Source organism: Dreissena polymorpha, chromosome 16 (genome assembly GCF_020536995.1).
Source record: "Dreissena polymorpha isolate Duluth1 chromosome 16, UMN_Dpol_1.0, whole genome shotgun sequence".
Lineage (NCBI taxonomy): Eukaryota > Metazoa > Mollusca > Bivalvia > Myida > Dreissenidae > Dreissena > Dreissena polymorpha.
Window position 1 is genome coordinate 15,782,551 of NC_068370.1, and position 11,705 is coordinate 15,794,255.

Here is an 11,705-nt window from a genome sequence, read left to right on the forward strand (position 1 = left end):
AAAAAAACGGGCCTTAATATAGACCCTTGTGGAACATCTCCACAAATACGTCCGATTTGCAGCAGATGATTTCGACAAATTCACGTATGTCCTAAAAAGTGTTTTAACCACGAATGTAAATTACCCGAGAAACCACATAGTTCAAGCTTATTAATAAGTCCTTCGTGCTTTCCTCTATTAAATGCCTTTGAAATGTGACAAAATAAAACGGCTCTTACCTATTGTATTTTTTTTTTCCTTTATAAAAAGAATACTCGATTGAAAGTAGCATCTCTTTCGATTTAAAACCGGACATTAATGATCGGTTAGCATGTCAATAGCCCTAAAAGTATTGAAGATGTAATTTTTTAAGACAATTTCTTACAAAACTAAGGAAAGAGGGTGATTTATTAATAGTTTTTCTTCATTCTTAAGATCAGACCCTTGATGAGTTGTTCATTTTGTTTGCTACTTTCTATTGCATGGGATCACGCACAGAAAAAAAAACAGATTTCCAAGTAGATGGTCCATTTAATCTGCGATTTCTTTTAATAATCGGCCTTTTATTTGGTCCGGTCCACAGGCATTTCCGCGTTTTACAACTTTGAACGAATGACGATTCATGAGACCTCTTGACTATGAATGGTGAAGTCGTCTAGGGTGGGGCAGTTTACCTCTTAGGAAATTAAAACATGAATAAGTAAACTGGTTATAGCTAGAGTAGATGATGCTTTAAAAAGGAATAAAGTTTGTTAGCGTATGGTTCACTTTATACCATTATACATTAAGGGCGACACTTCGTTTATGGGAAACATAACAGATGTTTTGTTTTGTGAATTTTTAAGAAGTTTTCAGGAGTCGGTAGAGTAGTGATAATTTTCACATAATTTTCACACATTATTATGGAAATCAAACTGAACGTTCTTCGTTGATTTTACCACACGTTCAACAAACTTCAGTTCCTGGTGATAAATGTGTCATTAACTGTATTATTAACGATGCCATGGATTTCTTGTATGCACGTTTACGGCGACGGATTACCTTGTAATGTTGCCTATGTGAATCATCTGCTCTTATATGAAATATTTTGAATTGTAATGCAGTGTCACAGAATGACAAAATCACTCCAATCAAAGTATCGCACAATGTTTTTTTTATTTTGTGTAGTCGCCAACTTGTATAATGTATTTGGTGTTCGAAATAACATCCAGATTTTCTATTGAGGTTATCAGTATGGGACACTGATACACAACTTGGTAGTGGTGACCCGTGTTTGATAGAAGTTTTCACCTTCAAAGCATTAATGTACTGCTTTCAATACTGTAAACTACTTACTTGATTGTATAGTAAAGCTAAGGGTGATACACTGATACTCGAGCTCTCATAAAGCTTATTTAAGACCTGAAAAAGTCCCTACTACGTTTCTGTTTCTTCATTCTTGTGTTTCATTTATTGTTCTACTGTATGTCTATATTTGTTACCCTGCCACCATAAGACTCATTGCAACTACGGACACTATGCAACTCTTTCATCGTTATTTTTCTCCTTCGTGTAAGCAATTAAAAATAAATCACTGTTCAATACCACCTTTTTGGTATGCACGTACACCTGGTATCAAATGACAGGTCCTCATTTTGAACGTTGCGTTGAACAAAGAGTTCGTATGGCTGTTATCGCTTATTCTGCATGATAAGTTGATAAGTGCATATTAAAATCATTCAGGAAGTTTTAATCATGAACAGTTTTCTCTATATAAATAGCTGACTGAAAAATACCTGTGACTTAACTACTGTGGTTACAAAGTTAGAATGGGTTTAAAAAATGCATTGAACTATGGATTTAACACAATATGAGCATTTAACAAAGTTACGGCTTATATTCTTCAAAGATACTACTGCTATCAGATTGCAGTAATATTGTATTCGCTTGTTGTGCAGTTTTTAGCATAGGTGCTTGCACCTATGCTTAAGGTATATACCACATTTTGAAAATCCACATCGGTCGGTTAACCTTTCTGAAGCCTTACCTGATCAAAAATCAGACGAAATATCTATTTAATTTAGCATATGGTAATTCTTACAATTTTTTGGGGGGAAACGTTTTTCTAACGTTTTCTTCCAAGAATATTACTGACACCGTTTTTAGTGAATTTTTCTAAGACCGTTTTATGTCAAAAAATCTTCTTATAACCTAGAACAAATTTCGTTCGTAAAACAATTCTGTTCTTGTTGATAGTGACCTCACACCTAATTTAGATCTATATGGGATCCCAATTTCTATTTCCTTCGTTTACTGTTCTGTGAGAGGTCAAATGTTTACATAACTGAATTAATAAGGCCCTGGTTAAAGTATATGGAACATTTCATCGGTTAATTATAAATAGAAATTAAAACATATTTAGTTTTAAAGTTTTAGTTATATTCTCAGCAGGAAGTGGGGCATAAAGCACTTTTATTCTTTGAAAATGTGTAAAAAATGGCGGAGTACGATGAATGTTTTCTGATTTATGACATGGATTCTGACGTGCCTTTCTATGGATTTGATGAAGTAGAGTTTAAAAGTAAGAGATGTGTTAATTGAAGTTAAAATGTTTTACTTTGAGCCAGAAATTTACGTTACGAGTAGAGTTAACGGTTTAAATGTGGCATCGGATTTAATGGATTCGCGTGAATTCTGGACGAGTGCTGTGTCTGTAAAATATTAAATGGAAAGCTGTAAATGTATCAAGTCGGAAAAGAAAACGGATGGTTGCATAATGGTATGCGTGAAATAATGTAATTCTACGTATTTATTTTCATAGTTATGTCATTTTGTAACCATTCACATTCGTCACTATTTGGAATTCCCGTTTCTAAAAATAGAGCATTTTGTTAACAAGGGGGGCGACTCGTGATGTCAGCAATCGTTAAGGCTACAATATACTAAATAATCGAGTCATGAAGGGCTGTACTTTCTAAACAAATCATCATATTTTCCTCGAAGGCATGTTGTACACTTTGTTCTGGTTTTATCGTTTGGAGATATTGATAGGGGAAGCATAGGTGTTCACTACTTAATCCCTGAAATAGGATAAAGTTGGAGATTAAAGTAAAAAATGGCACTGCAAAAGGTTACAATCCACTAGAAAACGGCCGAAAAAGGCGCAAAAACAGTCGATTTTGATTTGAGTCGAATTTGTTTTTGGTTTGAACATGACAAATCTTTTTTATTGCTTAAATCGATTCAGCTAAGAATGCCCGTCAAGAAAAGGTATGGTTATGGGGGTCTCTTTGTGCAAAATGTTGTATTTATTTTCGCTCAAAGTTGTCGCTTTTACATCGAAACATATAAGGAAACTATTTAGTATATTTTGACCTAAACATTTACTTCAGCAGCATCTTCCCTGTATCTTGCAACTATGCTTTCAGCGCCATCGGCGCTCTCGTTATAAATAGAGTCGGTAAAAATTCTTGTTATATAGGCTTAAGCAAACTCTATGACGTGATGGTATAATTTATTCAATTCAAGTTAATAAATCACACGATGTTGATCTTATTTTTCAAACTTTTGAAGACTGATCTGAATGAACATAAGGTAATACATAGATATTTCAACATTATATATAATTGATTTAACAAACGTTTACGGGTAATGAAAGTTCGATTTAATGAGGTAAAACTATTAAAGATACGAACAATATCTGAAATAGACTTAACATGTCGGGCAGTCTGGATGACAACTATCACACACCGGAAGAGACTCTGTTGGAGGCGGCGTCAGGCAGCGACATCCCCATTATAGTCCGCATCAATGAGACGTATCAAAACGAGGACTATGACGACTCCGGTTGGTTTGAGGACGGCCTAGAGATATTGGTCGAAGGGGTTCGCTCGATCGCGTACGCCCGAATACGGGTTTTAGATGTACATAACGAAAAAGAAGCGCAAAAGGCGCACTATGACGACTTCGTGGCGGAGAGGCAAATGTTCTTGGACCAGGTGTACCTTATGCCTATGAACGTCCCTTTGACATTGAAGCTTGTCACCAGACCAGGAAAATCAACAAAGTATACTTCAATCGCTCAGGTGCGTATGTATTGTGTTAAGTGGTTTACTTAAGTGTTGTTTGTACACGCGCTAACTTATAGAACCCGGGTGGGTATCCATCCGTCGGCGTTTATGCGTGTTGGCCACAATACAGGACACCTGGGGTTTCCTCCGGGTACAGCGGTTTCTCGCATCAGCTCAAAGCCATACCATAATGAATATACTTTATTAAAACCCTAAATAGTTAGAAACTACAGCTATTGTTCAAACATATCGGTTCCTTGTTTTTCATCCTATCGTGTAGGATGTTTACCATAACACGTTTATTAAAATAAAAATAGTAACCATTAAATGTTTTTCTTTCATTATGTGTTAAGTAATGAAAACGACGTGAACCCGTAATTAAATTACGATTAATGTGAAACATATTAAATATGTGTCATTAAGAGGCTAATAATATAGCTAACCCACACTGTACACAACTACTTCAAAACAAATATTCAAATATATAATATGTAAACAAACGAGTTGCAACGTGATCATAATGGCATTACATTGATCTTACATATTTATAATGGACGCCCATTGCAAATGTGACCCAATTTGTTAATCTGAACTACTGTATTACCAGCCCTCGATCACCAGTAACAGCTGAACTCAACCTTTGAACATGCACTGTTAAGAAAAAGACTTATCAATACCACTTAGTTCACCTTTCAAAATAAGACTTATTTAAGGACCATGCGTCTATTCAATCGATGTTGAAACAGCATGACGTGTATTTGTCGCATACCTTTGCTAAATTGAAGTTGAAATGATCATTGAATGCAATAATCATAATAACGGTGAGGGCTTGGGAATAGTAAAACGGATACTTAATTCTATGTTTATAATGGGTACTTGACGATATTTTATATTTTTTAATTAGTCAAATCGCTAGAATTCAACATGTGTAATAGAGAGTCTCGGATCATTGAAAAGTCTGTTTTATCTGTTAAGCTGCCCATCACTTACTAATAGCATTATCCCCATTTTTCAGGTAATAGAAGATATGCCGACAAAACTTCTGGTCCACCAAGATGTGATTTCGATCCCGCCCGGCGGCGGTCAGAACACTTTGGTTCCGGCTAACACGGTACTCACAGTTAAGCGCGTGTTTACGTGCTCTATCGACACGGCGCAATATCTCCAGTGCTCGTTCCAGTCCCAGCACGTGTCATTCAAGGACACGTTACGCGTGCAGTTCAGCGCCATCGGCGACGACACTCTTTACACAATGCGCTACTTGCAGATGGCCAACGTGTTTCCCACAGTGTTCGAGTTTCAGCATCCCAAACCGGACGACGTTGTGCACTACGTAAACTACGAGGCCAATGCTGCGCTCACAATTGCGGAAGGCCCGCTGGAGCTGCTGGGTACAGAACACCTAAACGTTGTCATCGCCTGGAAACGCCAACACGAAGCAAAATCGTACAGTACGTTGGCCATACCGGAGTCTCGCGCAAAGACGCTGATGGTTCAGACACGTCATTTTGATGATAAATTTATTAAGAACAACTATATTCAAAGAAAGTTTACGGCTTGTACACATCTGGATTTTGTCTCCGACAAGTTGTATTTAATACCACAGGATCCACCGAACGCTGTGTGTCTGAAAAGTCCAAATCTTTTCTTCTACGACCCAAAAGCATGTCGACTCCGCGTGGCAAAAGACGGCATTACATTCAATCGTAAGTAAAATAGACAACAATTTAGCGACGACAAGACAAATATATCTTTCATCATCAAAATTAACAACGAAACAAGCTTGTCCCAACAAATGTGTGATCGACGACAAAACAAATATATCTTTCATCATCAAAATTAACAACGAAACAAGCTTGTCCCTTTTCGAAAGAAAGAGTTGTTAATATTATAAAAGAATTAAGGATTTTTAGAGATTAGTATAACACTTCGTTCTCTCGTCCTTAATATTATTCCATCAATCCATCGTACCTGTCTCTAGGTCGCATTTTATTATTTATTACACGTTGTAGCCTAAATGAGACGAGATGGCCCGCAAACAAACCTGATGAAGGGCTGTTTGTTATGATAAATAATAATTGTGCACACCAGGGCGGCGTGTCATACTCACTACTGTTATGGCTACCTCGATTCATTTTTTTATTTTAAAGTTTATATATCAAACACAAGTGCCCACTTTGAAAAAAAAAAGTTGGCGTTGTTTGTATAATGGCCTTTTGTCAAAAAAGGCATTGTGGAAAGCATGACATCATTTTATCCTTTGCTACAGGCAAATAACAGCCGTTAAACAGAAAAAGCTTAAATAGCTCATATAACATAAATAATGGTCGAGACCCATTTTACATAAATTTACCTTATTTGAGAATCTCATATATTTTTGAAAAATGTGTGGGCTTCGTTTTTTACCATGTTTTTCCACGTTTTAACTCATTCTATAGAAAGTTTATCTACATTAGGTACAAATAATAATGAGCTAAATTCGCAAGGTTATATATATTTATTAAGATTTAAATGGCCACACATCTTATTTTCAGTTTTGCGATATTTTTATGTGAAACTTAAAAGTAAAAAGTTATTTAATACCCATGGAATAGTTGAGTTCAGATTGTGGTTTATTTAAGTCCCATTAACACCCAAAATTAATGAATATTTCGCAAAATATTTCGTAGTTCTAATCGTGCTTCCGACCCTACGCCGAGCCAAACTCGCGTTCTCTCGTAAATGTTCGGATCTCGTCGCCGGAAAATTCACATTTAATAAATTGTCACACAAAAAATAAAAACAAGCGATATGTATCTCGTTGAAATTAGAATCTATGTTACAATTCAACATCTAGCGCTGAAAATTTGGCTATTGCTATAAGGAACACTAATTTTTGATGGGTTATCTTTATTTTGCGAAATATTTGTTGGTTTGTCTTGTTTATAGGGCTTTAATGCAGGCGATGTATACCTAAGATGTTTGTGTTTGCAGCCTCCACGGATGAAGAATCGTACGACAGCGACTACACGGAAATAGCGCCCCCTATACCAGGTAAGAGAAGTGCTTGTGATAGGTGGGAAATGAATGTCATTAATGGACAAATACGGTATTTAATTAATTTTCTCTGATGTACATAAATTGTATCCATGTTGGATGCCGTTCAGAAGATCACATGCAAATCAACTAGTTTTATGTTCTTGTAATATATTTTCCTCTGTTGCCATTTTTCAGAACGAATTCCAATCACCTGTCCTCAGGTAATATCAACTACAGAATAGTTAGTGTTTTATTGAATGTTTTTACGTGTTATTGATGTTATTTTTGTATTGTTATTTATCATTTTGTTTACAGTTGTTTAAATAATTGTATATAACTGTTTTAAAGTAAATAATAATTATATTAAATTATATATTTAAATTATAATAATAATAAATAATAAGCTTCTACTTTTTGTCGTTAATCATTTAATTATATCAATGGATAACTGTGATCAATTCAATAGTGAGAGTAATGTTATTGTTGCATATCTTATTGTGTCATGTAAACTGTGTTTTTCTTATCTTTGCGATAGGCCTCGGAGATCTCTAAGAAGAAAATCGGCCTGTTTCACAACGTTCACATGGAAATCAAGAGCTTGTTTAAGAAACGTTTTAAAAGTCTTCGTCGCAAAAGACGAGGAGAACAAATGCGAGAACCAGGCGGGTATCTTAGCAATCCCATGTACAGGCGTTCAAAATCTATGCCAGACAATCGACTTGACGACTCAGACAACAACGCAACCGGAAACGAAAGACGAAAAAAATACAGTACCATGGGGTATCGAAGACCCCCGGCCCCACCCCCAGAGAGCGCTGACTCCCAGAAAATCACGATATCTACAAAAAGCGTTTTATCAACATCGAGTATATCCAACTCAAAGTCTCCAACTCAGCCATGCTCTACACCAACAACAAGCACTCCATCTACACTGGGCTCTCTGGCTTCGACGCGCAGAGAAATGCGCCCCCTGCCGGAAATAGTTTCCACTCACAGCGACGAGGATTCAGATGAGTATATAATGCCATGTCCCTCGGTACCTCCGCGACATTGCCTATCAGCTCCCAGTAGCCCTGCGCCACATAGGCCGGCGCCGCCGATTCCAAGAGACAATAGCCATGGTGATCATATGATTGTTTCGAGTGACCATGCTAGCACCGAAACACTTTTGGCCTATGATCAATCCGAACACGCCCGTGAGAAACCAGGGTATGCGACGATATCTCAGAAAGACATGCAAAGTATTCTGGGCCACGGAAGAACGTGTAAAGACTTTAACAACTTGTCCGTTATTGAACTATACCACCTTTTAATACACTGCAACCTTCAGGACATCGCTAACATTTGCTACGAGCAACTTTTTGATGGGAAGTTCTTCGCAAACGTAGATGTTCAGGAGCTCCTTCAAGATCAACCGTTCAGTGCCTCAAACATTCAGATACTAAAGTTTAAAAAGCTCCAGGATGGATGGCGTCCTAGTACTTACACTTAGTGCGCGTCGTAAAGTTACGCTATCCATAAATTGATAAACGCCTTAAAAGGCAATATAGCATAACTGAAATAAATGGATAAATATTTAAATAATATAAATCATATTGTTTGATTCCCATTATAATAATAGTGCAATTCAATTTCAACTCAATAATCTACAATAATGGCGAAGTAGAAATTGTTACATCTGTTCGTATACTTGCGGGTCTTTTTAATTATGCTGTTTAGGACGATTTGCAGTCCCATTTGCATGAGGCTTGCCTTATAAATGCACAATTGTTGTATGTTATAAATACAGAAATAATGCGTTGAATAAGTTTCCTTATATGCTGTATATTTGCAAACATTACATCGTCTTAAACAATATGTAAAATGTTCTTATTCTGACAATATGTAAGGACAATGCATCATTGTTTACAACTGACATTGAAGATAAATATACTGAGTAGTGAGATGAGATATGCTATGTAAAAAAAGACAAAATTAATTAAGTGTGTGCCGTCACGATTAACATTTATCGGTATATCCGCGCATGCACGGGAAGTGAATTTAAGGAACAGCAATTTGGGATAATTTAAATTTACTTGCCTTGGTGTTCTTGGCACAAAATACGTCATTGTATTCAATTGTTTAAACAAACTGTATTAAGTCAGAAAATTTAATATTAATGCACGCTTCATAAGGTGAAATATACATTAATTTAGATTAATATTAGTATCAATAATTATAAAAGTTGATCATCATTAAAAACAGTGGTGTTAAATCTTTCAAACCGTCATATACGTTCATTCTTTTAATTTTTTGCAATTTTTGAAATACATTTAATTTTGACGACATATACGTTTCACGTTTTATTTAATTTGCAAGTGCACTCTGTTTAGAAGTATTGATCTGATCATCAAAATAATTATTGTAATGAACGGGTTGTTTTTTTCATGAAAACTGTTGTCCACTAGACTCCCGACGGGTTCACGAAAGCGAATTCCGCTAAATCGGGATTTTTCTATCACTCTTCGCAACGATCCGGGACCATTCGGTGTCTGATTTTAACGCTTCTGCAGCCTTCTGGATTGTGCCTGTTAAGAATTAAAAGTTGTTCAATTTGGACGCCGAATGTTCTGGCCCATCGCATTTGAATCGGCATCGTACAGAAAACTGCAATGTTTCTGTTTGCTTTATCAGCCCCGAGCGGATCCTGCATGATGAGGAATGAATCCAGAAAACTCTAAAAAGATGATTGGTGTTAACCGCAACGTATTGTACAAGAATCTGCAAATACATGCCCACATTTATCTGCAAGTACATGGACAAAGTAGCATGTTGTTATCGGCAACCCATCGGGGCTGGAGTGGACAACAACCTATTAATTAATAATGGAATAAGGGATACCACAAAGTTAATGTCATAATCACCCTGGTGTAAAATAACCATTTTCGGTAAAATTTAACTTTCGAAGCATTTTTGTTGTACTGTTCTGTACGTGGAGTTCCAATAATAAGATTACAATAGTGTTGTTGTTTTTTTAAGCTTAAATCGCATTATAAAACTGTCTACTTAAGATGAATGAACGAAATGTTTAGAAGAATATGTAACGAAAAAAATACGAATAAGTAGTCTTGGTGGTTTTATAACGAAATTCTAGTATTATTAAAAGTAAAGAGTTTAATATATTCATATCTTTCATAATCGATTTCTTATGTTATTAGAAATAACTAAATCGTCGTGGAACAAAATTGATTGGTCCTTGAACTGGTTTAGGTACTTGAACATACAATAGAGAAACAAATCAACATCCGCGGTTGCGCATATTTTTATCACGAGTGCTGATGCTTGAAAGTGAAATGATTTAATATTACAAGTACTGCTCCTTGGCTAAGAGGTGTACGCCTCGCGATTGAACTAGCAGGAGGCAGATATGCTTAGTGCAGTACTTAAACGCGCAAGTGTGAATATCTAGTTAGTTGTTTAAACCGATGATCGAAAAGTGGTTTTGTTTCAATACGCAATTGAAACTTCTTTGCTAAGAGTGTAGGAATCGCGGGCAAACTTGAAGAACATCGATTAGCAGTACGTGAACGCTAAAATATCTGAAGACCTTTTAAGTGACCGTAAAATTACATTTCCCTCCAGAAAGGATTTGACTATTGGTATATCTCAATATATTTTATAATGTATTAAAACTTAGTTCGAGTTTTTTTTCTAACCAATTTACCCTTATATCTTTGAACGAATTTGCATTTTAATATTTCGCTGTCATGAATCATGTATTCCGAACAAGAAAACGCACACTTATGGTGATTTGGTGGCCCTCTATCGCTCCCGTGAACGACCAAATAACTGAAATGTGGTGCTTTGAGTAGATCTGGTTCGTTTTCTTAAAGGCCTGGTGACCAGTGTGAGGAACTTATACGACCAGGGTAAATGTTTATACAATATCATTAAGCTAAAACTAAATTATAAATGTTTTGTATGTTTTTAAACTCTTTGCTTTGTAATTTGCGCATGAGACATCCAAATTATTAATGGATTGACCTGCTTGTAATCAATGCATGCATAGGTATGCGCTTGATATTCATAAGATAAAACTTCATCAGCAGACATCATGGTATGCGCAATAGTCTTCCTCAGATGTTCAAATGATAATACATAGATATGCGCTAGATCTTCATCACATGAGAAAATCAGAATGCATTGGTATGCGCTAAATCTTCATCAAATGTTCAAAGCTTAATGAAAATATAGGCACACTATCATCTTCAGATGTAAAAATAAAAAAGGTTTGCATTAGATCGTCAAAATATGTTTAAATAATAATGCATAGCTTAGCATGAACTCTTTATCAGGTGTTCAAATAAGAATAGCTACGCTATTTCTTCAACAGATGTTCAATAACTTATGCACCAGATCTTCACCAAATGTGTACATCAGAATTTTAAAGCTTTGTACTAGAGCTTAATTAAGTGTTCAAAATAGAATGCAAAGCTATGTGCTAGATCTTCGTCAGATGTTCAAATCACATTTCATATTTAACCCATTTATGCCTTGCGTCTAGAAAAAGGCCGTGGCAAACAGATGCGCTTGAGACATCCAAATTATGGAGGGCCACGTCTCATCAGGGTCTGCGCTGTTTGCTTAAAGGAATTTCTGTAAGAAATATTCTTAATATAG

The 11,705-nt window shown here is 36.0% G+C and overlaps 1 protein-coding gene across 1 annotated transcript; it reads left to right on the top strand.

Moving 5' to 3' along the window:
* Positions 1-3,409: 3,409 nt before the first annotated feature.
* On the top strand, positions 3,410-10,049 carry LOC127862208 (uncharacterized). Its single transcript, XM_052401217.1, has 5 exons — positions 3,410-4,043; positions 5,044-5,734; positions 7,002-7,061; positions 7,242-7,267; positions 7,582-10,049. The coding sequence occupies exons 1-5, from the start codon at positions 3,675-3,677 to the stop codon at positions 8,536-8,538; spliced, it is 2,103 nt and encodes a 700-aa protein (XP_052257177.1). The 5' UTR covers positions 3,410-3,674; the 3' UTR covers positions 8,539-10,049.
* Positions 10,050-11,705: the final 1,656 nt, after the last annotated feature.

Excerpts from the sequence above, each read along its gene's own strand:
- LOC127862208 (XM_052401217.1), top strand. The coding sequence starts at position 3,675 with ATGTCGGGCAGTCTGGATGACAACTATCACACACCGGAAGAGACTCTG. Across the intron at positions 4,044-5,043 it reads AGTATACTTCAATCGCTCAG|GTAATAGAAGATATGCCGAC; the intron begins GTGCGTATGTAT and ends CCCATTTTTCAG. Across the intron at positions 7,062-7,241 it reads AATAGCGCCCCCTATACCAG|AACGAATTCCAATCACCTGT; the intron begins GTAAGAGAAGTG and ends GCCATTTTTCAG.